At 41.5% G+C, this 27689-nt stretch overlaps 1 protein-coding gene across 3 annotated transcripts; it reads right to left on the reverse strand.

Annotated features, from left to right (window-relative positions):
- Nucleotides 1–2350: 2350 nt before the first annotated feature.
- LOC118792970 (GTPase IMAP family member 7-like) lies at nucleotides 2351–8992 on the reverse strand. Of its 3 annotated transcripts, none has more exons than XM_036550882.1 (5): nucleotides 8919–8992; nucleotides 8226–8321; nucleotides 7756–7803; nucleotides 6602–6685; nucleotides 2351–3772 (listed from the first exon to the last, which is right to left on the reverse strand). In XM_036550882.1, exons 2-5 carry the CDS (start codon nucleotides 8281–8283, stop codon nucleotides 2583–2585), a joined length of 1380 nt encoding a protein of 459 aa, XP_036406775.1. In that variant the 5' UTR covers nucleotides 8284–8321; nucleotides 8919–8992; the 3' UTR covers nucleotides 2351–2582. The 3 variants fall into 3 exon arrangements, with proteins under 3 accessions (XP_036406775.1, XP_036406776.1, XP_036406777.1); XM_036550883.1 differs by having other exon boundaries at nucleotides 8226–8348; XM_036550884.1 differs by lacking the exon at nucleotides 2351–3772 and adding an exon at nucleotides 4138–5944.
- Nucleotides 8993–27689: the final 18697 nt, after the last annotated feature.

Raw genomic sequence — 27689 nt, forward strand, 5'->3', positions numbered from 1 at the left:
GGAATTCAGGAAGAACCCAAAAAACATGAGGCTCTTTTACAACGGTACATGTTGTAACTGGCTTCCCTCGTTCCATCGGCTGCCTTCCCATCAGAATTCCTAACGTTAAATTATGAAACATTTGACATCTGTAATGTGTTGTTTGAAATAACAACACAAAATTAAACTTTAAACCCATGTCAAAATGTCTACGTAATGCATTTTTTTAAATCTCATGGATAAAGCTTCATATAATCTGGTTTAACACAAAGGCTGAAATACATAGAATTGCGTGCGACCTTGAACTGCTTCCCCCTTTAGCACCGGGAACCTTAGGTCCAAGTGCGGGGGACAGTTCTGAGGATCGCACAGCATGATGATCTCGTTCCTCCCAACGACTGTGGCAGACACATCATGGCTAACGTAGGAATACAACAGAGCGTCTTCAGACAGAGGAGGGTTACTTTGTTCCTATGACTGATGCTGTGGCGTGTTTGTGTCTCCAGGGGAAATGATCGATGAGAAGAAGACAGTGAGAGACCACCGGCTCCGCAGGGGGACAACACTCCATCTCATTCAGGCTTCATAAGGATGCAAAGACTGCATTGTTTACAGTGTTGTCCCATCTTCTGCTGGCATATTGTCAGCTGTTTCCCTTATGACATCATACTTTAATCTAGAACCTGGCGAAAGACAGTGGGGTTGTATTGCTTAGAATAGCCATGCACAGCAATGCAAACTTGTTTGTGATGTACCAGGAAACTATTAAAACTTTAATAATAAGGTCAACGTGGATAAAGAAAGACAAAGGTTGTTGTGCCAGCTAAGGCATTGAGTTGTGTAGCTGTCATACTCCTTGTTGCTGTAGTTGTTTGTATACTCTTTATTTTGTTTAAGTAAGTCATGGAGAACACACATTTTATGACACATTTACACACATTTATAATGCCCTATATGCATATATTGAGTGTGTGTGTGTGTGTGTGTGTGTGTACACCATATGTACAAAATGTAAAGTGTAAAATAAATTGCATGCATAGTAAATATATTCTGATTCATTCCTATTTTAACTTAAACATGTATTGCTTGGACACAGATGATTCTTTTTAAACCTTGTCAAATAAAAATGAGTGAAAAGAGCTATGTTGTTCGTTTGTCTTGGACTCATGCCGTCTCCTAAGTGAGAGGAAAAGGACAGGCCCTCAGTTCTCTCATTCACTCCTTTTTCATCTGTGGTTTCCATTATTTTGTCTGCCCCCTGTGTGTGTATATATATTTTTTCCACAAGTGAAAATAATGTTGCTTGGCCTAACTGTGACAGGGTCAGGCGCCCTCTGACAGTAAAGAGGCGGAGGGTGAGAATAGGTTGGATATGGTTCATAGGGTGCCAGAGAAGATCCTGAAACACTTGTTAATGTTTTAATGCTTTAACAGTCCCATTAAATACTGTATAGTAACACCTGCTTGTGTATTTCAGAAGTGTGTAAAATCCATACACCCTCCACAAACAATATTCAGAAAACTTCACAATGTTCTGTGCTTAGAAAGTTTAGGCACTATATTCAGAGTGTACAATGACAACATTGTATTACAACATCACAATATGTCCCTTCATAACACTACTTAAGCAAGTTATGTCATCTGTGCATAAATTGCAGGGATAGCTTTAACTCCTAGCTTTAACTCACACAGCTTAGGACAGTATTTGATCCTCTGAGCTACAGTGAATCATTAATTCATCTAACGTGGCAATCATTTACAATTGCACCCCCCCTCCCAAAAAAAAAAAATCATTTTTATTTCCTGTTTGATCGTTTATTCAAATACAATTCAAGCAACACTTTACACCCGACAGCTGCATTTGCAGGGCATGTAGAATATTGGTAGGGGAAAAAGGTGTGTAGTCAGAAAGTTATAGCCTATAATCCCATAGCAAGACGAACACTGCATTTGCCCTCTGGAAAAAGGGGTGAAGCGTTTCAAATATTGGCAATGGAAATGGATTGGTAAGTGTACAGAACAAGGTGATATACTGTGAGAGCCAGAATTTATGGAGGACAGAAAGTCATGTATTTTTGTGTTTCAGAATATACTCTACACTGCATCCCTGACTGGCAGATAATTCTTAAATGCATGGGTCACAAAGAGTTAAAGTACAGTGAAGGGAAAAAACTGATTGGACTATGCCCATATTGTCAGTCTTATCTTTATGTGTGCTCATAAAAATAAGACTGACAATCTTAAATCTTAAGTCAAAGGTCGAAACTGGTACATTATGGTACACAAGCATGGGAAAGAAAAGGTGAAAAATGTTGATACTGCAAAAAGGAAGGAATATAAAGAAAGAGAGAAGCCAAGGGGGAGGGAGAAAAAGAAAATTTCTCTTCCTTTTTGATCTTCTCTTTCAACCTGTAAACTCAGAATAAAGTAACAAAGCTCCTCCAAAGTGGAGTGGTGGTGGGACAAAGAGAAAAAACACAATTTATAATAATATGTACATAATTTTACATGTTAGCACTCTTCAACTGAGTCGGTTGCATAGTTTTGTGTGTGGTCTAGGTCTAGGTTTTAACCTGTCTAGGTTTAATAGGTTTAATTAATGTTTAGTTGTCCGATGGACTGTTGAGGGCAGTTTCAGAGGGTGAGTTGTTGGGTTTGGATGGATTGCTGAGGGCACTTTCAGAGGGTGAATTGCTGGGTTTGGATGGATTGTTGAGGGCTGATTCAGATGGATCGTTGTTGGGTTTTGATGAACTCTCAAGGACTGATTCAGATGGTGAGTTTTTGGGTTTGGACGGAATGTTGAGAGCTGTTTCAGATGGTGAGTTTTTGGGTTTGGACGGAGTGTTGAGAGCTGTTTCAGATGGTGAGTTTTTGGGCATGGGTGGACTTTTGGATACTTCTGCTGTACTCCTCTCTGGTGTTTTATTGTGCCCTTCTGAATCTGAAACTGTGACATCACCATCTTTAATGGGCGTGGCTGTATTATTGCCCGTCCCCAATGCTCTTGCCCATAGTACCCCTATCCGTCTGAAGAGCCATGTTACTGTCATATACAATGTATAAATTTGAGCTACAATTGTTACAAACTGACTTACATCTACTCTGTTTTCCATTACTGTACTGACCCTCTCTGAAATAAAACTGACCAACTCTTCTGCTGCAGAAAAAAGGGAAAACATGGACATTTCTCTCTCTTTGATCAAATCAAAGAATTTCCTCTCATTGTTCAACACCATGTTGTCCACCTTTTCCAAGAGCTCCCTCACTTGATTTCTGTTATACATGTCATTGTTGTTGAACACCTGGTATCGACCGCCACATTGCCTGACAAGCTTCTGCAGGTTTGTGTCCCTGCTGAGAAACTCCTCTATAGACACTTTTCGCAGCTTGTCTCCGAATGTGAAGAGGATTATGGTGTAACCTTTCACAGTCTTAGAGAACAGTTCCTGCAGCCTCTCCACCGCTCCCTGCTCTTGCAGAGTGAATCGGCCCAGCTGGATGACCAGGAGAAACGCATGGGGGCCCGGGTCACACAGAGACACGGCCCTCTCCATCTCTGCTCTGAGCTTTTCCTCAGACAGCTCAGGGTGAAACATATCTGGGGTGTCGACCACAGTGATTGGCCTCCCGCCCACCTCTCCTTGCCTGCTCCTGCTCCTCAGAGTCAGTGACGACGAGCCGATCCCCGATTTAAACTCCTCTCTGCCCAGGATGGTGTTTCCCGATGCACTTTTCCCAACTCCACTCAGTCCAACTAGCACCAGCCTCAGACCGGCGGCATCCTTGGTTCCTAAAAGCAAGCCAGACGAGCTGTTTACTTCTAAAACCACAGTGTCAAATACCAAGACACCTGGAGAAACAGTTCCATAGGACATTTACATTTTTATTCATGGGAGCTTAACAATTGTAAAATCATGATTTGTTTGTGTTTCCTTTCCTCCAAATCATATAACATTAACAATCTTGTATTTACAAAGATTTAAAGAGAAACAGTGATTGGCTTTGGTCTTCCACATTAAACACAATATAACCTTAATTCAAATGGAAAACATCAAACTGCAGTTTTAACATCTGTATCAGCTCAAATTGTAGAAAAAACATTTACATTAGAACAACAGTTTACACCACTACCTTTTTAACTTGCTAAACTCCCCCCACCAAGACTTAGACATATTACAAATGAAAACAAAAGCAAAATAAAGGTTAACACGACAAACAGAAAGTGTATTTTATCAAAGAAAAATCTCACAGCAATACACAAATAGAGAAAAGCTATCACAAAAGCATGTTGCTTCGCTTTAAAATAGCCACAAGGGCAAAACTGGCAAATGGTGAATATTGTTTCTCTCCTACAGCTACAGCTGTTGCAAACGGTTCCTCATTACCTAGTCAAGAATCCAGGGCCAACTGCTACCATAACACAAAAATAGCCTTGATATGAATAAAATTTGCTAATGCATGGAGAATTACATTTGTGTTCTCCACCATTACTTCACCACAGTGTATTAGTATATCCTATGTTTTACCATAATGCTGGTGTTTTTGTCCCTCCTGTTGAATCCTATTAACGGTGAAACTGAAAATGCATGTCCGCATTTCACTCTGAGCATGTGGATGTCTTTGTTATTTTGTGTGACTAGACAGACGTGACGTCTTTTGTTGTTGTTTATATGTGCATGCGGTACATTTCAGGACAGAAGTCTGTTCACACTGATTTCAGATATTTTAAAAAATGAATATGTACGGTCTGGAAACAAATCGAACAGGAGCGACAACTTGGACCGTAGTATGAAAGCCTGCAGCCTGAACATAGCCTAAGACAATACAGCAAGTATTACGCTCTACGTCATCACAATAATAGAAAAACTAACAAAATATTCTGATATTTTGTTTTGCAGAAGGGCTGAAAAATTCATGTATCTATACATGTAATGTTTCTGAGAAGTTGTAAAGTCTCTGGTCTTGTTCTTTGACAAAATTCGATTCTAAGGTTTTGTATTGCTAAATGGAAAGCTTTTTCCATTCATTTATTCTGTCATCTCCTTTATTGCATCTCCTGCTGCTAGCAGTGCACCCACTATTGCTCCCTGCCAACCTTCAGAAGCTGCACCTATTGCTGCCCCAGCTAATGCATTAACAATAACAATAACTGCGTTCTTCAGAAATGTATTATTCCTCTCGGCCTTAGCTCTAGCCAGCTTTTCGTGTTCTTGCTGATGCTTGTTCAAAGCCTCCTCCAGTGCCTCCCCTTTCAAATGGGTCTTGAGCTCCTCCTCTTCCTGGTGCCTCTTTTCCTCGTTCTCTTTCAGAATCCTCTCCTTCTCCAGCTCAATGGCTTTCTCTGCCATCTGTAGCATTTCATTAGTGTAGAAGCCTCCTCCGTTCATCGCCACCATCTCTTTAATCTTAGTGAGCAGCCCCGAGACCTGGACGCGATTTCCCATATCTTCATTGTTAAAGACATGATATCTGCCGTTGCATTTCCTGATAAACCCGCTAAGCCCTGTCCTGTCTTGCGCTAAAAATTCTTCCATAGTTGTTTTCTTCAGTTTATCTCCATGTGTGAACAGCACTATCGCGTAGCGTGCCGCTTCCTGGCCAAAGATCCTCTGTATGTCCTCCAGCGTGGAGTTCTCTTCCTTTGTGAACCTGCCCAGCTGGAGTACCACCAGGAAGGCATGAGGCCCCGGCGCAGACAAGGAAATGGACATGGCCACTCTCTTAGCGACTTGCTCATTGCTCAGTCGCGTGTCAAACAGGCCAGGCGTGTCAACCACCACCACCTCCATACCGTCCACAACCCTTCGATTCTTATCGCAGTCAGACGTTACTGACGAGGAAGAGAGCTGAGATTCAAACATCTCTTCTCCCAGGATGGTGTTCCCCGTCGCACTCTTCCCCACTCCAGTCTTTCCGACCATCACTATTCTCAGCTCTTTCTTTCCCGTCTGCAGTCCTTGTCCTGTTAAACGACAAGCGCTGCTCTGTTACTCCTTTCACGCTAGCCATACGCAACAAGCAACGCGTGTCATCCCAGCCTTGGGCGTGGAAAACGCTGTGAGTTTGTATTTTTGATTCGTTTTTCAACGTGGCTTTAATTAGACTGAGTTGGTCACTGATCAATAGCGCCTCCTAATAAACTGATCTGAATAATTCTGCAAAACAACAAAGTGGTCATCTTCAAAGTTGTTAAGCTGCACTGAGACTCCTGACGGTGGGGAATCCAGGCGTCTGGTAATCGTCTGGATTCCCCACCGTGCAAGCACGCCGTCTTAGGGGATGGGCTCAGCTGCTTGGTAGCAAATGTGCCGTTTTAGAGGAGGGTGGAATAAACAATGAATTGTGTATTACCGTTAGACCTACCTAACCTATTCATTATCGACATATCTCTAGATTGTTTGATTTGTCGGAGCACGGGCTACAGCTAGGTGATGAGTCAGCCAACATGGAAATGTTATCGATTTGGCTTTAGGTATTGGCTATGTGTATCCACAACCACCTTTGTGCCTGAATGTGCCAATTATTCCCATCCCTACCTGACCCTTGTTTCTGCCCCACGCATACACAGGACCTTGATTAGGATATGGGAATTACCAGCCACAGTGGTTTAATGTCCTACCTTCCAAATGGCTCCTGCTTCCGAGGTTTGCTTTAAGATCAACATCTGTGTAAAGATGATGCGTTTCTTCAGAACATCCCAGCCCTGAAAAAAAAACAAGCAGTGATGAGTATGACTTCTATTTTTGAAGAGGAAGATGTGTAAGACTCTTTGTGCTTTGGATCTTTTCTGAGGCACCGGGAGGAGTGTCAATCATTTTTATAAGGCTTCTTTTATAAGAAAATGTTCCGAATATGCTTGATCTTTCAAAAAATATTCATGATGTATATTTCACATGATCAATGTTGAAGTAAACAACAAAATGTGGGTGTGTAAGCCACATGCATGCATAGTGTGCCGTTTCTGAATATGGTTGTTGAGCTAACTTCTGGGCGCATGTTTTGTATCCAAAGAAAAACCGGTTGTATGTTCATTCTGAGCACAGGCTGAATCCTAGTAGCCAATACATACAAGAATGTAGGCTGTGGCATTAGCGAACAATGATCATGTCAGGGTTTCTTCCTGTTTGCCTGAACTGTGTGTGCCTAATCTAGTTAAACTCTTTTCACCTGTGCGTCATTAGTTTCCATGTGTTTTGCTGCTCTGTTTAAACCCCGCCTGTGGCTTGGTTTCCTGCTCTGTCTTGAGCTACCCTGCATTGTGTGCTTTCCCATGCTCAAGTTTGCTTGTTTCTAGTAAAGATCCTTTGTCTTTTGAAACCCCTCTGTGTTTTGTATGATCTCTGCATCTGGGTCCATCCTGCTCTTGCAGTACCAGAATATAGCTGACTCTTTGACCTTTCCATCAGGGTTATGTTGGTCTGGGTGCCCTGGCTCAACAGCACTATTTAGAGACACAGCAGATGGCAATGAGTTGCTTATGTTACATCACCTGTGTGTCTTACAACAACAGTGATTGTAAAAATGCAATATAACAAATTGAACTGGACTGATCGATCGGTTCAGTGTGTACGAGGACTGCATCCATTGTGCCACACTGCTCATGGAGTCAGGATGAAAAAGGGTAAAAAGAAAAAAAATGTTCAGGTTTGCAAATCTGTAGTGAGATCTGATGTGGCATCATGTCAACCAAACTGCATGCTAAATGCATGTTAAAATTATTATTAGAAATTACTCATGTAAAGGTGGTCAAAATGAACGGATGAGTATAATTACCATCACTCTGTATTTTGTCCTTCCGGGAGCTGCAACTCTCTTGCTTACCTGTGTGCAAAACAGGAAAACCAAAGGTCAGGTTATGTAATTATCCCCTTGGGTCTGTCTTTCTTCAAACTAGGAGTTTGAATCTGTCTCAAATACATCCAAAAATTAAACAGAAATATAATTAATCAGTTTATTTCATAAGCGCATACATTTATCATTTGCTCATTTTTTCAAATATAGCTGTTTTTAGAATTCAAATTCACTAAGGATGAGTAAAATGAAAGCAGACTATCACACAGTCACGGTCATTACAGTCCGTTTCTCGGTTGTGCTGCTGAGAAAACGAAACTTACATATGGTTTTGAAATTGCGTACAAATAACAAGTAGTAGCATAATGTAAACTGTTTGACAACTGACAAACTTACGTCCTATAACAATTACATGGTGAAAAATTTGCCCTCAAGTACAAGTGCTTTCTTACCGCTGACGGAAGTTGCCAGAAGTAAAAATAGAAGTTTTGACGTCACTGCCATTGTCATCTTTGAACGAGAGAAGGACTGCTGTTGAACACTTAGGCCTGTAAACAAACATATATATGATGGAACTACGTTGCAACGTAGTTCCACACCACTGTTCAGATAATGTATGACCAATAAATTATTAGTACTTGTTGACAACAAAAGATCAAAGATATTCATCTTATCTCAGTATGCTTTGCATGATTTAATTGAAAATGCAAAACCAATGTTCCTGAATCTTCACAGTGTTTGACATTTTGTTGGCTATAAACGTACCTGTAATACACTTACACTAGAGGCGTGACCCAGCCGCCACAATATATTTTGTATAACCACATTTAGAAGGCTACACGATAACAAAATCACGGTTTTCCAGTTTTTCAAGCTATCAGCCACAAGTTCAGCGTGAACACGTTTGCACGTTTTATTACGATTAACACAGGACTCGATTGCGAACCTTGGCTTCGCATTCGAACCTTGCGATCTAGATCCGAACTATATTACCTGACACATTATTACCAAACGGCCAAACGAACTGATAAACGGGACACTTTAAATCTCGCCACATGCAAGCGACTGACTGCCGCGAAAAAGATCCACGTGCACATCTGAAAGCATTTAAAGTAATGTCACGTTATAACTTGTAAGATACTCACGACTTCTTCCTGCTTTGCGGTGAGCACAATTACGTTGGTGAGTTGAGTGTGTTGTGCAGCGTGCGGCTCTGATATACCCCCTACCCTTCAATGGCCAGGAAAAGTTGACCGCCTCAAAAGTCACGTGATTTACTGGAAACTGCTTCTTTGCAAAGTTGCCAAGTTATACTAAATTTAGTAGGAGAAAAGTAAACTAGGCATACGTTTTAAGCGACACGTCGCATGTGAGATTTCAGATGCATTGCAATAAACGACTTAGCACTATTAAGGAATGGTGTACTTTGCCCTCATTTGTATAACAAATCTATTTGTAATCTGGGAGTGATTTATTCACCCGTACATGTGCGGTACCGTCTGGTTTTATTAATTTAGATCGTGATTGTCATTCAACAAGAGTCTTTTCGCGTCTGGATAACACACACTGCAGTTGGTGAAATAAAAAGCACAGGTGTCTTGGTTTGGGAGGTCTGCCTTTTGTCACTTCTAGGTTTGCTTGTTTCTAGGTGTTGTTTTTATCATACACTTGTACAACACTCATTCGATTACACTAGCTCTTTCCATTTTACAGTGATGATAATTGTGTTTTTTGAGGTTTTTATTTTCGAAGTAAACCCTGACTTCAGTTGTGAATCATCAATATCTCTTCGTTTTCTTACTGTATGGTCAGAAAACAAAATACGTCACATATGACTCAGCCTGCCTAAAAGCAACCATCTTTAAATTAAATGAAATTAAAAAAATCAATGTTTAAAAATACGTCACATTTCCAAAATTATGTTTTAAATAAATGCCTAAAGTTTCATCACACACACACACACACACACACACACACACACACACACAACAGTGAATGTGACTGCTGGACATTCTGATAAACATGTTTTACCATTAGTATTCTATAGGCGAATGTATAACAGTCGGTAAAATGCATTATCAGAAACTCAAACACTACTTAATTGGCAGTTTTTCCAATATGGAAATTCTCTATTTTTGTTGACTCTTGAGAACACTGGGTTTAGCAAGAATGAATCAAATCAACAGCGATAAACTAAAAACCCAGAACATTTTATTATGGATTGTAGGTATCGTTTCACCACCAGGTGGTGGTATCATCTTGCTGTGAGGGTTAGGTGGAGAAAATTTTACCTACAATAAGTTTAATTGGTTGAAAATGCTCGTTTCCGCGACATGTCTTTAATTATTTGCCTCTAATTTTGTTTGTTTACAAAACCTAAAATTGTTTATGCGCTTATGTCAAACCTTTATGTCACATTTTCCACAGGAAATGTTTCAACGGGAAGTGTTTATAAGTTGTAAGAAAATCTTCTAGGTTGTCAATATGCAGTAAATACACACTTGATAAGAATGGGTTTATAGATGCTGTTATATGAAGTTTTCAATGATTTGACACATTTAATCATGTACTTGTCGCGTATGTAAATAAGTATTTATACTGTAAAATGGATCAACTTTTTTACCATAGTGAACTGCTCAGAGTTCAGATTGACAGCAGGTCTACAGATGTCAGACAGGTGGCAGCAAAGGATATTTTCGTGGATTTTATAACACAAGCATATCTTTGTATCCAAAACCACTGTTAAAATCTCATCTTAAATGTCTTCTTTATCTGCAGAAGATGGAAACAAATACAACCTTCCTCCTTTTCCGGATTACTTCTTTCATTTCTAGAAACTGACCTTAAAAGGGGGAAAGAAGAAATCCATACCCTTCAGCGAGCTCCGGAAGACATTGCAAAAGATTACAAAAAATTAAAAAGTTTCTTAATAAGGCTATCGCACTTTCGATGAACATGTGTTTAGGATTCGGTTGCTCACGATCCAGATATACTGACTCATAAACCACTTCCCGTTTTTTGCTCATTACCCTTGCAAATGAAAGAAGTAATCCGGCACTCATAAGTGGAAGGCAAAGGAAGAATTTCATTGTAAACTTTGAACTTGAACTTGATAGTGACATCTTATCTTTCGGATTCCATGTCGTATGTAAATATTGTTTCTATTGACTATTTCGTGGCTGCTCTGTCGAGAAAATATAGCCTACATCGGACAATCTCAATTTGACAAGCCCGTCTCTTATGTTATGAACGTACAACAAGTCATGGACACAGAAATTCAAAATTATGTAGCCATACTTTACGTTGGTGAGATGGGGCTTCGCATCACAGTTTTACGAGACTTTCAGGTTATCTTGCATTGAAAGAAGCCCACCAGGGCGTGCCATGTAGTCATTACCCACAGGGGACCACACTCCGGGGTGAAGCTCGCCCGGTGGATGACAACTAAATTACGGCGTCAGAGGTAGGGGGTCTACATCCGCTGAAAGGAGAACCGTTTAGACTGTGGAGGGAAACAAGCTAAAATAAATCCACTTTGATTCACCGACACAGAGAGACCAAGAGAAACTGCACAGAACACAAGTACAGCGGTCGTTAATTGTGAAATGTGTAGGCAGACAGTGCCATTTAACATTTCAACCGACGGTTTACAATTACTGTCAGCGCGAGAAGCTGAGACGCGCGTGACGCTTTCAAATCATTCCTAAGTGTTCGGCAGCTTCACAGCAGGACAACCTTTTTAAATAAATCAAAAGCTTGCCGCTATATTTAATGGAAAACATTTCATGAAAAATACGTATTTTAAAACCACACATACACCATCACGTAACTGATTTAGCGTGTAATGCATCATATGATGGCAAAGTTGCGTTTCGATGCAATATTTGATTAAAGGTAGGCTATTGAGGGAGCCCAAGTGAACCCGTGAATAACCTTAACGGTTTGCTAAAGACAAAGCTAACGTAGTCTAGGTTTTTTTGCTTCAATCAAAGACTTGTGAAATTTAAAGAAAATGTTAGTTTGTAAAAACAGATACTGCTCCAAGCAGTAGGCCTATTGATGAGGACTGAATCAGAACCAGCAGATACATTTTCAGACTCAGATGTAGTGGAGCAAGCGGGCCCACGGGTTCTTCCAGTTGCAAAGGGGCCCACCTTGGGCCCAATCTGCCTGACCGAACATGCATTTTTGTTTAGGTCAATATTTTGAATAACGTTTGTGTGTCCTCATTGCGGCAAAAAATAAAAAGTCAGACTCAGACCCCGTCTGTGTCTTCTGCAGAGCAGAGACAAGCCCCCACCACTGCCAAGGGGTTCTCGTCTTACGCCGCAAACAGCACCAGCGGGGGTACTGTGGCCTGTTTGTATTGTCGTCAAACTTCTTCTCAACTCAGCCCTCCATGTCTGGCAAGTGTCCTGCTGCTAGCTCCACTACTGGCTAAGCAAGTGAAAATGTTAGTGAGGAGCATACAGCTAGCACCGTGCAGGTAGCTGTGGTCAATATGCAGGAATGCACCCATGATGATAATGTCTTGCATCTCCATACAGCCTATAACAGGCTGTATAAGGGCCCACTACAGGTCCTCGCCCCCTCTGCAATGAGCCATGGTCTCCGCGCCTGCTCAGACGCTTTCTGTTCTCTTGATTTAACAATATGGCAATAATGGCACAATGCACACTGGTTTAAATGGATTGCATAGTTTATTTTATTAGAGAACTAATCTCTCATCTGAATAATGGTTTTCCTAATGGAGGGTTTCAACACTCCACCCTGGAAAAAAAAAATGAGATGAGTCTGTTTTAACGTTTTCATGATTATTCAAGGGGTGTTTTAATAAGCCGTCGCTGGCCAAACACCTCACAATATTCACTATAAGTAACACAGACTACCTTATACTAACACAGACTGGAATATGTATGGGAGACATTAAATGCAGGTTAATTTAAGGTAACAAGTGCTCTTCTGCAATATAATGAAGTAAGAATATTCCTGAAGTTCATAAATATTTATCTAAGGTCTTCTTGCAGCAATCCCCTCATGAAAATTGAATTCCACAAAATTTCCATCACCTCTGTGTAAATTGGTTCGACTGATCAGTGTTGGTTGGTAGCTGAATTATCAAAGCCCCCCCCCCCCCCCCCCCCAACTGAGTTCCACAGCAAACACCAGCACAAAGAGACTCAGAGGATGTAGCTGCTGTTTAGAATCATTCAAGATATTGTTGGCTGGGCGTGTGCAAACAAGTCCCTCCCTCCTATACTCTCACACACACACACACACACAATTTTGACTTGCTTGTCCATGGAGAACAATATCAGGGCATGTTAATGTATGGGCATGTGTGTGTGTTGTTTTTTTTTTTTGCTGTACTTGACACTGTGAGCATGTGCAAGTGTTATGTGTGTGTGTGTGTATGTGTGTGTGTATGTGTGTGTGTGTGTGTGTATGTGTATGTGTATGTGTGTGTGTATGTGTGTGTGTATGTGTGTGTGTGTGTATGTGTATGTGTATGTGTATGTGTGTGTGTGTGTGTGTGTGTATGTGTATGTGTATGTGTATGTGTATGTGTATGTGTATGTGTGTGTGTGTGTATGTGAGTGCAACACTGACAGGACTCCTTCAGCAAAGGGCAGGTCTGCATCCACCTTTCCTTCAAACCTGACTGTTCTTCAGCCTGCAGAGCCACCTTTGCGTCTCGCGAAGGGGACAGCTGTGTGTTTGCTGATATGATGAGAGCCTTTCCTTGGGCAGATTTGCTGTATTTAAACTGTTCTGAGAACATGTAGACTGTGAGGCTGTACTGACCAATCAGGAGTGAGAGTCGGGGTGCACTCATAAAGGTCAGCCTAGCTTCATGCAGTAAAGTGGGGATATATTGAATCTGATGGACCATATGGAGCTATGATCTGCATACCCCGGGGGAGGAGACTGAATTAGGTGGGTATTGTCAGCTCGCTGGGTTATAGATGCTTCACCATGGAGCGAATGTGATGTGAGCACAGCTGAAGGAGCAGCACCCCTGCCTCGCTTGCTCTTGCGCTCGCCCAGGTCATGCCGCACTCACAGACCCACAGTCCTCCTGGGGCCCAGCATGCACCTGTTCTGTGCTGGCGTGGGGGACAGGGAGAGTCTTCCCTCACTGCGTGCTGTGAGAGAAGAAACCGTGCTTCTGAAGAATTCAGGAGGCTGCTGTGATGGCACAGAGACAAGCCCTGAAGATGTCCAGCGTGTCCAATGTCCAATGGATGTCGAATGTCCACTGGTGTGCCCCAAAATTGAGCTTTTTTTTATAGGCATTTCAGAGAAGGATGAGGAGCATGGATGGACGAGAGAGAGAGAGAGAGAGAGAGAGAGAGTTTATATTCATTGTTTTGGCATCAGCCTTTCCGGGTTTTTCCGGAGGAGATTGCAGCTGATTCAGGCTCTGTTAGAATGTTTTCCGACTGAGCACACACGATGGGACAGAGCCAGGCCATGGAATGAAGCTAATGAGACACAGCTCAGGGGCTGCTGTTCTCTGATTGGACAGAGTTCCGGCTGGGGGTGGGGCAAAAGGGTGACGAAGAGAGTGGCTGCCTTACTGGATTGCAGATTACAAACTCGGACTACAACGCGCCTCCTAGATTAGAGAGTCGCCATATCTCCTTTGCTGTTCAACTTTGAATGTGAACTAGTTTCCAAATAAAGTTGTGGATGTGAGGGGGACAACCGGAGAAGTACAACAACACATTCCTTGAAAATGGTGTAGCTAAATACAATTGGAATTGAAAAAAAAGTTCAACTTAAACTCCTGGTTTAAAAGTAATGCTGGTTGTAATGAAGGACATTAACACATATCGAGTAGATCTTTGTTCTCTGCTGATCTCTGGTAGGCCAAAGCAGCAAAGGTGCAATGACACCAGTTTTCCAGCAGATGGAAGTAGAGGCATCTCAGTGAATCAACATTCAACCTAATTGCACATGAAAAAATACAGAACTAAAAAAAGCAATGAAAACTGTCACAACATTTTCATAATCAAGTTGGAACTCAAAATTCCTCAACCAGAAGTATTCAGTGTGCATTTTTAAGGTATAAAATGCTGTTATATGTGAAACCTAAATACAATTAACACATCCAACTGAACTTATAAAATCATAAGTTCAAGTTCAAGTTCAAAGTTTTATTTGTCACATGCCAAGGTACAATGTACAGTGTACTCTACTCTTTATTGTACAGTTTCAATGTACAATAAGCCAAACATTGGTAAGCCTCTGAGAAAAAAGTGGTGTTTAATTAATTAATGCAAGATGTTTTTATGCTCATCATAAATGTCAAATCCTGAGGGAAGAGTTTGAAGTGTGCCACACAGATGATTCATGATATCTGCATGACATGTGACATGTGCAGACTTCAGAAAAAAAGCCAGGCAACACACCAGTGATCTGTACATGATATTACAGAATGGAAACATTATTAAAACTTCCGTAATATTTGTGAGAGCGCAACTATAAACTGTGTTGATGACATGAATGAATTTTGTGCAGTGTAAACCATCTTGGCCTTCTCCACTTTCAGTTAAAGTGGACCAATCAGATCATTGATGTGAAAAAAAAAAAGATTTACTGGCATGCCGTCAATGGTTAACATGGCGGAGGTTTGCTTGTGATCTGTCCTTACATTTTGTCCAACCTGATGAACACCTCCACATCTGGAAGAATGACTGCACATGTGGAATGCTGTTACCGGGACACGCTTTGTTGTTGCCGGGTTTGCATTGTTCATTCTGCCTTATGCCAGTGTGGCACCACACAGTCCTCTTTCCCCTGTGAGGAAATTTTGGGAAGAGATACGGCTTAGCTTGCTCTGGAGAGTATAACGTTAACAGCACAGAGTTCAGGCCAAGGTTGCGTGCCGTGGTTATATAACGTGACCTGCTACTGGTCCCAGGTGAGCTCTCAGAACAGTCATTGGTGCAGAACCTTGCAGGTTTTGTCAGACAGCTGCTGGGTGGGTCAGAGATCTGGGTGAGGGTGAGGGTTGATCGGAGGAGAATTCTGTGTACCCGAGATGTGTGTGTGCATGTATGCATCAGAATTATTGATGTGAAAGTCTTAAATATATGACCAAACGCATTATCTGGGTTGATTTGTCTGTGCCTCTTGCTACCTGTCTGTTTAGTAGTGACAGTGTGCCTTGGCCCTGAGTTCGAAGCAGTCAGTGTTGGTGTACGCAATCACATTTGCCTAATTAATCAAAACGGATCATCTAATGGACTGCCTGCGGCTTTCTGATCGGGGGTCAAAAGTTCAGCGCTGCACAGTGGATGAGTCACACACACACACACGCACACACACTGAGCGGGAGCTGATCCTGCTAAGCACGCCGCTGAGGGCCCTGCTGCTATTTGTGTGCCTCTCCTCCTCCCCCTCGTTCACAGACCGAACGCGGCAGTAACGCACCCGCATGGTGGAAATAATTCAAGATGCTGGGAGTTACATATCCTTGCCCAACCCGCAAAGACCGTCTGAGGCTTCCCTATGCAAACATATGACGGAACGCAGCAGAGCTCTCAAAAGATTTGAATTCTGGCAAGGCGGGGGGGAATTGGGATATCGTCTGGAGGACAAACCGATCCTTTTACAGTCTTGTGGGATTGGGCAGCACCCTGAGCAAAAGGACGTCTCCAAGCCAACACAGATTTGTTTGGAGACGTTGTGTCAGACTGTTCGCTTGTTCTTACGGGAGTCTGCATCTGTGACTGGTGCCCTGTCTGATACCCGAACCCCAATCAGTCAAGTGTGCGTGTAGTAAACCACTTCCACGCAGGTGTAAAACCCATCCTGTCAAACAATAAAATGATGGACTGCAGCATATACAGCAATGCCTCATCTGAGCGCGCTCGGAGATGGTGCCGCCACCATTTGGCCGTGGTACATAATTCAGCTGCGAGAAGGAAAACTTAATGCCCTCACAGCTTGCCACAAGCACAATGGGACAAACGTCAGGCCAGCCACACTTGGGGGGGGGGAACTGACGGGCTGGTTAAAGCATTATGGAGGAAATGCAGGTGTGGCTGAAAACAAAGTGGTGTGTCACTTGTCATGTGTCGTAAAAAAAACATTCTGAAAGTAGTCTAGCGCTGTCTGACACTTCAAACTTTCTGACAAACTAAAAAAAAAAATGTTATTATTTTAATGGAAAAAAAATGGTATAGAAGCGTGTTGCATTTTGGTTTTATCTCAATTACCGCCATTAAATTTTCATCCCTCTGCAGAGCGCGTGGAGGGGTAACCTTGGTTTCAGGAGAGGATATGAAACATTAATTGTGTGTGTATAATGAACTCTTGCATGGAAGAACCTTTTTCCTAAGGAGCAGTGTAAAGTGGAGAAACTGCTCTGTTTGTGAATGTGTGTGTGTGTGTGTGTGTGTGTGTGTGTGGGGGGGGGGGGGGGGGGAGAAAGTTTAGTAGGACAGAAGACAACAAAGCTTAACCTTTCAGTTAACTTTAGACAGACAAACAGAAAAGGGAGACACACAGACAGCCCTTCCAGTCGCATTCACCTTGGCTTCTCCTTTGTCATTATCGTAAAGCGACAAAGGCTCACGCCTCCATTGAAGGGATTGTACTTGCGTCTGTAAGAGGACCATGGTGTTTATCAGTGTATCAGTGAGAAGCATGCGGAGAAATGAAAGACAGAAAGAGAGGGTGAACAAAACAGAGAGAGATACCGAGAGAGAGAGAAGGAGGGAGACGGAGAGAGAGGGACGGGGGGGGGGGGTGGGGGGGGGTGGGGGGGGATGATTGGTCCTGTACAGGAATCTGAATGTGTCTGCTCTGATTGTGTTTGTTTTGATGTATCAATGACTGGGCTGCACTTTTGCTGTTTGGGTAGGGGAGCCTGAGAGGGGGGGATATAAAAGCCCTTTTGGCAGGACCACTCCAGAGTGAATTTTATGAGTGATTTCACAGCACATGCTCTCAGTGAAAACGGTCTAACACACACTCAAACAGCCTGCAGTTAGCAGGCATTTCAGTGCTTTACAGTGTCTATATTACACACTCGGGACAGGTCTGCTTACTGTATTAGGTCAAACAATATATCCTCTGTGTGACAGAAAATGGATATCTCTGTGTTGGAGTGCTGTGTGCAGTCTCTTAAACCACATGTCATTGCTCAGTTCATTTCAAATGAATGTAAAGACAATCTTGCCCTGTGTCCATTAAAGCTCCCCGTATTTGGAGTTACGGCGGATGATGTAGGTAAAGATAATAAATGAATAAATCATACATCTATATCTGTTTCATTCTCTCTCACTTTCTCAAGTGCAATGTTAATGTAACATTTAAGTCATGGTTTGAGTAAACTTTTATGTGTATGAATCTCACAACGTTGTATGAGTGAGTTTTTTCAGATGAGGGTGAATCAATATGGCAAGCTGGTAGCGTTATGTGTCTTCCCTGACATTGCTACCGTATTTAATAAAACGATATCATTGTTTCTACAAAACTGAAGGAGCATGCATTCTTGTACGAAGTGCGTTTTGAAAAACGTACACATGGCATATGGCTAAGTAACAATCGTTAGTAAAAGTATGGATTAGCAAGGATGCTGTCGCAAAGCAATATCAAGCGCAGAGATTTTCAAGAAGAAAGGTCAATAGTTCAGGTCACATCACATGGTATTCAACATCTGCTGCTGTTGCCATGGTAACGGCTGTGGGTAGAGGAGTCGGGGTTTTTTTTTGCCTCTGGCGCGGGTGATGCAGTGTGACAGTTCTGTCACGCCGCAGATAAACGCAATTCTCTCAACATATCGGAGCAATATCACACGTATGCTTTCCTAACACCTTGAAATAACATAAAAATCTTTTCGTTGGTAGAACATTTATTTGTAGACAGGCTGTAGTTTAAATTGCATGTGATAGCGGAATGCTGTCTATTGCTCCTTTAAAATGAAAAAATGTGGCTTGCCATTAGTGACTGTTTGGTTTGGAAGTGTGTTGACAGTTTAATTTTTACACATGAACATTTTCAGGGAGTTTCTCCAGGTGCTTAACGCATAAATACTGTTTTATAAGTTGTATGTCAATTAAGAATACATAACGTGCTCCTCACTATATCGAGAGATTGTTTAAAGGATATTAAAACTGACCTCTTACCCCAGCGTGAAATACTGTACTGAACCCCCGTGTCACCACATAGAACTCTAAAAAAGAAAACCCTCATAAAATGAGAAGTACATTCAAGTCATGGTATGTGTAGTGTGAACACTAAACCTAACGAATCAGGCTTAAAAAATGTTTCAAACCTTTTTTCATCCCCATCATTTCAAAACTGCAAAGGGCAAAATATTTTCCTTCTTGAACTTGCAATGACTTAAATCTATTGTGTTCTCACAAAGCGTACTGTCCCCTCTCTATAACCTCCAAGTAAAGTTCAGACGATTCTTACGAAACCACAGCTGGGTGCCTAGAGGAAAAAGAACACACTCGTGCAACCCTTGCAAGACTTTCAGAGATTACTGCTGTGGCTTTGAATCCATGGTCGTTTAGGTAAGCTGTGCGATTTATGTCTCGTCTTAATAAACTGTCTACAAATACGACCAAGAAGAGGGGCACCTAATGAGTAATATGTACACAATGTAATGGAAATGAAAAGCCGCAGTGCTTTCTTGGAAGCATAGTGAGAGCATACACCATTACAGCCCATAAATTACATCAATGCATATTTATTTACAGTATTCATCCATATGACTGCCATTATTATCATCATTATTAATCTCCTTGGAAACAGTGACATATTAAACATAAATTATATTAGTATTTAAATGAGAATATGAATAACATTAATTTAATATCAAAACATTTTATAATAGGGAGGTACAACCTATTCTAAAACACATAAATACACCAAGATGAAACCCTTAATTTTATGATTATTTATTATTCTCCAAATCATTAAGATGATTTGTCTTTAATTACCTTATTTTAACATTATTTTAATCTTATTAATTGCAGACCTTATTGGTAACTGCAAAAACCAACTCTTTACGTGGAATGCATTTCTTTGATTTAGTTCTATTAAGTTTAATTAGTTTCTTTTCAGACATGTGGCTTAGTATAAATTATTCATGACATATACAGATATAGCGTTAAATGTTAAGGATGGAATTACCAAACAGGTGCGCTGCACAAGATTTTTTCCCTAGCAAAACGGGCGCATCAGGAGTACAAAGATATTTAAAAGAGGTAAAATTGTACTAAAATGTAAGACAAATGGTAGAGATTTTTTACTGATCGGAAAAGCAGGAGCTCAGCTGTAACCGAAGTTCATTGAATGGAACGTGCAATGAATTGTACTCTGTTTCAATCACGCAAAAGCTTGCTAATAAATAATTTACATAAAATGACATTAGAGCTCCGTTTATATTCCTACCCCTGTTTCAGGTCGTAGCCTATATTTTGCACAAAACACAAAACACGCTTCCTTTGCATCTCGTTTTCACCCGAACCGTTTATTTAGCAGAAGTTTTACATTTTTTAGTAAAGTAAAATTCAAGTCGAAACCTTTGCATCAATGGCGTTTAGGACCCAGGCAGACACAGAATGCCTCTGTGTAGCCGGCTCCCCGTGCTCGGTGCATTCACAGTTCACGGAGCTCTCAGCGCTAACGCAAAGTGACGGGAGAACCTTTAGTGGAACAAACGGGAGCATAGTATCAGAGAAGGCTGACCGAGCCGTGAACCGCAGCTCAAACACGGAGCAAATTAACATCAACGAAAATAGCACCGCGTTTTCAGATCGCTTATGTGCGAAGCAGCAAATGCAGCCAGCGGTGTCAGGTCTCGTTAGCGCGGGGATGCATAGCAAATCGCGGCTTCTCGGGCGGGCATCCTCCTTGCCCCTGTGCCTAGGCACTAAAAAAAAAAAGTTGGTACTGTATGGATCCTTAAAAAGTTCCATCCCATATTAAATATATGGCAGCCAAACTGTTCTTTATTCTTTATAGAACCGTTTTGAGAATTGTTTCCACAGAAATCTGTCAGGTGTTATTTTATTTTAATTCAGGTATTTTATTAGTTATTTAATCCAGTTGTTTCTTACTGAATTGTTTTATTTTAATCCTTATAAAACATTTTTGCGGCCATGTATGAAGGATCAGCAGATACTCTTAACCTCCGTGCTCATGATTGGTCATTGATGATTTTCAGATGCTTTGCAATTAGCATTTTACAATCATTAAGGCCAGTGTGGCCTCTTATTGATGGAAATACAGATTAATTACTTTGTAAATACTTTGCAACTTTGTGACCATTATTGTAGGTTTATCCACAGATAACACCCTTTTTTCTCAGGCTTTGGAGTTCTCAGACATGCCCGTGTTTTGTATATATATACACATATATACAGATACAAAATCCAATGCGGTATCCAAAGCAAAGAGCACAAAGTGTTCCCCAGTCCTCTCATGTAGATTGAGTCCCTTGCATTGGCAATACCTTGACACCTTGACGTCTTTAGTACTGCCCAAAGACTTCATCATGTACATCGTGCAAAAATGAGAAATCTTTATGTCTCCTCTTGACTGATGAAAAAAGTACACAATTTGCTTTAACATTAAAATGGGTTCAACAGTTTAAGAACAGTCAGGAGTCATGTCTCAATGGCACCCCCCCCAGGTTTAAGAGCACAGGATGTCTGTTTATTGGTTATGTCATCTGTCACCGCTGTAAATTCACTTTGACGTGCAGCCTTCATTCTGCCCGTATGGCGAGAGGCGTGACAGCTTCGATTTGTGGCTGTGGTCTCAACCTTCACCCATACTTTTTAGCTGTTTTTAGTGTCAGTTGTCCGGCGGTCAGTGAAGTGACTCTGGAGGTGTGATGTCAGCATTTGAGGATATAGGCCAGAGTAGTCTCAGCGGTAGATTGGTGGGCCATACAGCCATATTTATTTATTTCTGAGGGACTCTCACAACAGCAGCAAACGGACCACTTTAGCGTGATTCTGCGCCAGTAGACAGTCCAAAGCCTGACTCATGCTAATTTTTCTGACTTCTCTCACATATTTATTTATTTATTCTACTTCACCTTGTAAGTGTAGTCCCGTATAAATTTGCCAGATGGGAATGATTTCTAACAATACCTTGGACCATTTTACCAGCTGTTGTACCATGTGTTTCATTTGGCATCTTTGATTATATCCTGGGGTTATCCTTCATATTCCCATGAGTTATGAGCATTTGCTGCATTTAGATCAATTTTGAAGAGCTTCAGACAGAAAACAACTGCAAACTGGCAAATGAAATGCAAACTCCAGTGTACATTGTATCATTAGTAATCAGTTCGGTTTATTTATGTCCATTAATATCAACCTCCCTGATTAACAATAACTGGCCACTCACAATAAAAAGCCAGGGCACAGTGGAAGCCTCCACAGTACCAGTCAAAACATACCTGATTAAGATAATGGGAAAAATGTATTCAAAGTCATTTTGGTCTAAAGACCTATGCTTAAATGATTGAGGTTTGTTTCTTAGACAAATATAAATAGTGAAGTTGATGCCTATGTATGAATTTCTTTAAAAAATCAATTAAAAACTTTTGGCTATTTCGAAGAATCGAAAATACAAGATAGTTTTGGACTGTTTAACACTTTTTTGGTCACTGCATAATTCCATTTGTGTTATTTCATAGTTTTGATGTCTTTACTATTATTCTAAAATATGTAAAGTTGTAAAAATAAGAGCAACGCTCCTATGAGTAGGTGCATCCAAACTTTTGACTGGTACTGTATATCTAGGAGAGTCGTGTTTGTATCATCACACGATGGAAACTACATGCTGAAACCCCCTTTCCTTCCCTTCGTCACAGAAGTACCTGTGTAGGTAAAAAAAAAAACCCAGAATGGGGGGGGGGTACAGAGCAGCAGATATCAAATAAAAAAACTGGAAACATGAGGGAAAACTCATGAGGGGAAAAAAGGGAAGGCCTGACTGAACAGAGCTCTAGTCTGACAGTCAAAGAGTCTGACTTAAGTATCACGCTGTTCTTATGTGGTATCAAGTCAGAGCTTAAGGAGGTGGTCTGGGGTCAGAATATGTGTTTCATGCTAATTCCAGCTCACGGTGCTGTTCTATGTGTTTATGAAATAAAGGCTCAATAGAAAGGCTAAGATAACATGTAGTAATCCATATCATATCATTTTTTCCCCTACACTAGCTAGCTAGTTAGCTATTTTTGCCAGGATACCTCTTCAGAAGCTGTTGGACTAGTCTTGCAGTGAAAAAACAAGCACATCTCAGTATGTGAGTGGCAAAAAAACAGCTGCGGTTTTCATAATTTAACAATGTGACTAAACATAGCTGGAGGATTGGAGCTACCTACAATGACTTGTTAGGTGGCTGAACCATCTGTGATCGCATTGACCCCAGATTGTCATATGCTAGTGAGTTTCTATTAAACACGAAAGAAATAACCCACTATACCCCAGACTTCACCACACTTCAGTAAAGTAATATTTAATATCATGTCAATAAAGGCTGTAACCTTATTACACCAGAAAGGCACTTGTCAATTTATTTTTATGCTGTTGAACAAAACCATAAATAATTAATAAATGCCATAAATAAAAGCCATGAATAAACTTTCGCAGTTAGTTTTCAAAAGGAATGGGGTATGACAGAAGGTTTAACAGGTGCCTGAGCTGGAGAGCTATAATTAGATCAGAACAGGAGAGCATCTGGGTGTGAAAGAGGATAGCAGTGATGGCATGAACATGTTAACAGCCCATGTTAACAGTCCTGTCCAGCGTGTCTCTTTCCCAGAAAACTGGAATCTGATCACTGTTTCCTGTTGTACAAAGCTTTACGTGTATATGTATTATTGCATTATTTGCATGGCAGGCATTCATATCCAGAGCAGCTCACAAAGCTGCATATCATCCATGTTAGCAGCTGGGTATTTACCGAGGCAATCTGGGTTAAGTGCCCTTCTCATGGGTACAACAGCTGTGCTCTACCAGAGACTAAAACCAGCATCCTTTGAGTTAAAGACCCTGCTCCTTACTGCTGCACCAGCCTGCTACCCAAGTTGGGAAAAAAGGAAAACAGGGACAGGTTTAGTCTCGTATGTTTTCCTGCCTAGAAGTGGTCTGAACGGTTATTTCCACTTTTCCTTGGAGACCACAAGTGCAATGGACAATATCCCCTTTGTTCTGTAAGGTTAATGAGACAGTACGACAACAACAAAAAAAATCAAAAAGAAGATTTGCAGGATTTCAATTCTGAAGTGGAAGAACATCAGAGATAAGCTCTGTGTGTCTTATTTAATTAGTGACATTTGGGGAAAACAATCACGTTAATATATGGGTCTAGCTTGTGAATTTCATTGGATGATAGGGACCTCTACAGTTGCCGTTGTCTTCGTATGGTTTTCACACCTCCAATTCTAGGTCCTCGATCCATCACCTGAAGCGTCCGCCACATTCATTTATGGTGTTTTATCCACCCGGCACATTTGTGACTGGGCACTTCATTACTAGGTGGTCAGTGTCTTGCACATCTCCTCCGCAAGCTGAGCAGGACGCTGACTCACGCAGCCCCCATCGGTACAAATTTAGGACTGTTGTAGCCTGTTTGCACCTGAGTCTGTTTGCTATTACCCATTGTCTGCGAGTTGCATACACGTCTACAGTACACGATAGTGACACATTAAGACACTGCTGTGGGGGGGGGGTGCTTTTGACGCAGGGTCGAGAATCTGTAGAAACATTATTAGATTACATTACATTATATTGGCATTTAGCAGATGCTCTTATCCAGAGCAACTTACATCACTTACAGGTTTTTACAATGTTATTCATTTATACAGCTGAATATTTACTGAAGCAATTGTGGGTTAAGTACGTTGCCCAAGGATACAGCAGCAGTGCCCCTGTGGGGAATCAAACCATGTCCTGCTTCTTAACCACTATACTACACTGCCGTCCCAAACAAGACCGATACCTGTTCAGGTTGTGAAGAAGAGTAAGTTCCATACATTTGTGGATCCTGGCTCTCTGAGCACAAACAACCTCATCTAAAGGGTAAACACCTTTAAACATTCATATACACAGTAATGCAGTACATCATCAAGAAAATGCCTCGCAGTGCTTTTAGCTGATGTATGCCGTCAGCTAATTAATACATTACTTCCACTCCGAAGGGGTCAGCCGTGGTAAGAGCAGTTCAAATTTAATGAGAGCTGAGCAGTTGACTCTTGATTCAACTCTTGAGTTGCTTGCCCTAGGCTGTGAGCTCTTTATTGAGCCTTTGCAGTCAAAGTTTGCAAATGGATGGAGCAAAATAATAGCGCTAATGAATTTTATGTGTGCGGCATCTCATTCAAGGGTCTCGGAGCATAAATGAATGAATAAATAAAAATATCCCTCTCCAGCTTAGTTGTGTGGTGAGCATTCTGGTACAAAATGGCCGCTGTGTATCGGCCAGGTGGGTACGGCAAACTGGTCGTAGCCAAGGTGAATTTCAAATCCAACCCCCCACCTCCCTCCTCCCTTTGAAACAGCTAAAGATCCATGACAAACTATATGCTACACAAATTAGTGATGCTAATTTAGAATAATTTGATACTTTTTTATGGCTATTTTATGGCTTCCAAGATGAAACATAAAAAAAAAATCCAACCTGGTCTTGTGCCCCCAAACGCTGTATTTTAATCCAGTTCTGGGAAAATAACAAATGCAAACATTTATATTTACATTCATTCTTTTGGTAGACACTTTTATTGAAAGTGACTTATAAGTGAGGCAGAGTACAACACAATAATAATTAGAAGCAAACGGACCTTCATTCACTCATCTGACATGTAGGAAAATGAGTATCCCTGATTCTCTGATATTTTATGCTGGGATATTTGACTTCCTTTTGTGAATATTGATGAAAAAGTATAAAACCCTGTATTTTTCTTAATTTTTATGTTAAATTAAAACATGTTATATATTACTGATACTGAATACTGATTGAAATAATCGATTGGTCCTCTATTTCAGGTTTTGGGCTTGTTTAGTGTATTCCTTCACATCTCCATGACATCTGAACCGGTGAGACGATATCATAGTGGATAAAGATGGATATCGGCTCAGGCAAGCACACCTGTCACGGTGGAGTCATCTGCTGGGAAAGAAAGGGGGAGAGAGGCTTTGATGAGGGAGAGAGAGCGTTTCTCTTACGAGAGTAAGAGCTGGTACAAGCACTGAGCGAAAGTGCCGTGTTACATTCAGGAGTGAGAGAGTTCAGCTGCAAAAGAGGTGAGCGAGACAGAGAAAGAGAGAGAGGGAGGAAGAGAGAGAGAGAGGGCGAGAGATAGAGAGCTCAGTTTTTAAGAAAACACTCCATTAAGGACAGACCGTGACCAGGGATCCACGCTCTTAGCTTGTTGTAATTCGAGGTGAAACAAGCTGAAAAAGCAGGCCAGGGAGCCTTTAAAAGCCTGAGCTGCCCGCAGTGTAAGAGGTGAGGTGTCAGTTCGGTTTAAACAGCGAGGAAAACAGACACACCGATATAAACGGTGCTATCTGAAACCCGTGCGGGCGGGTGGGGTTGGGGGTGTGTGTGTGTGTGTTGGGGGGGGGGGTGTCAAGTCCAGGCCTCACAGATTCTAATCAGTGACAAGGGGATTGATGTTCCAGTTGATGAGTGATAATACAATAAAAAATGTACCTACATCCGAATGCTGATTAACAATTAACTGAGGTTCCCTCAGGGTTCATGAACGGAAGGAGCAAAGCGGAAATTACATCGAAACTAAGGCTGACGTGGAAACTGTCAGGGGTCATGGAGGAATTTCACTACCTTATCGGGAGGCATGAACAGCGTCTGTTTGAGGAATTTTCAGAGGATCGTTTTCAGATTACTTCAACCCCTGGATAGCATAGATACCAAATATTTTGGCATTAAGTTAGGAGTGTTGTTTCCTTGACTGCTGGGAGTGCCTCCACTTTGGCCAGGCAGTGGGGACGCCACAGAGAGGGGCTTGCGTGCTTGTCAGAAATACCCAGCTCTCATTTTCTAACTCCACCACAATTTGTATCCTCCAGAGGGGACTGTTCCTGCACATCGCTTCCGAACCGAAGGTCATCGTGGGGACGCAAGCTGGTGCACGGAGGGGTGTGTGTGTGTGTGTGTGTGTGTGTGTGTGTGTGTGTGGTGGTGGGGGACGACAGGGCTTTTTGCGCTTGTTTCCCGAGTCATCCTTTTAATAGATGGCTTGTTAACCTTGCTGATATTTTCACACCCCTGACATATTCCAGAGATTATCACCTGCCATGGCTTCTGCCACCTGAGAGGGAGGTTCCGAGCTCTCTGACGCGGCGTCTCATCGTGTCATGCCCCCATCCAAAGAGGCGTGTGTCCGACAACGCCCTCCCCTCTTTAGCCGCTAGCCTCCAGCATATGGACAAATGACAGAAATTCACCGCTGGAACAAACAGCATTAATAGCAAAACATTCCCAGAAACTAACAACAACCACTATTTCATTCTTCAGTTAAAGAATGCATTAACAGGAAGACTTCAGCAATAGGGAATTCACACTAAAGTGTGATTCCATGTATCACTACAAAGTTTTTCTATATGTGTAGGAACAATAAGCCATACACATCAGGCATATATGGAAAGCAGGGGTAAGGTCTTGGGATAAAAGCTTTAACGCAATCAATCTTTATCCTTTCTGTGTGGATGACTGGGGTGTTTTAACATTACCACTAATTCCATTCGTAATCAAAAACAAAATTCTTACCTTTGGTTTTCCTCAGTAAATATCCAGCTGTATAAAAGGATAAAAGTGTAACCTATGTGAGTCACTCTGCATAAGAGTTTCTGCAAAATGACAATAATGTAAAATATGTAAGAAGTTTTCATAAGAGTTTTGATCTGATA

The sequence above is a fragment of the Megalops cyprinoides genome, chromosome 18 (genome assembly GCF_013368585.1).
Source record: "Megalops cyprinoides isolate fMegCyp1 chromosome 18, fMegCyp1.pri, whole genome shotgun sequence".
Lineage (NCBI taxonomy): Eukaryota > Metazoa > Chordata > Actinopteri > Elopiformes > Megalopidae > Megalops > Megalops cyprinoides.

Coding starts and splice junctions, on each gene's coding strand:
- LOC118792970 (XM_036550882.1), bottom strand. CDS start 8,283: ATGACAATGGCAGTGACGTCAAAACTTCTATTTTTACTTCTGGCAACT. Junction 6,686..7,755: donor GGACAAAATACAGAGTGATG/GTAATTATACTC, acceptor TTTTTTTTTCAG/GGCTGGGATGTTCTGAAGAA. Junction 3,773..6,601: donor AAGCAGGAGCCATTTGGAAG/GTAGGACATTAA, acceptor GCTTGCTTTTAG/GAACCAAGGATGCCGCCGGT.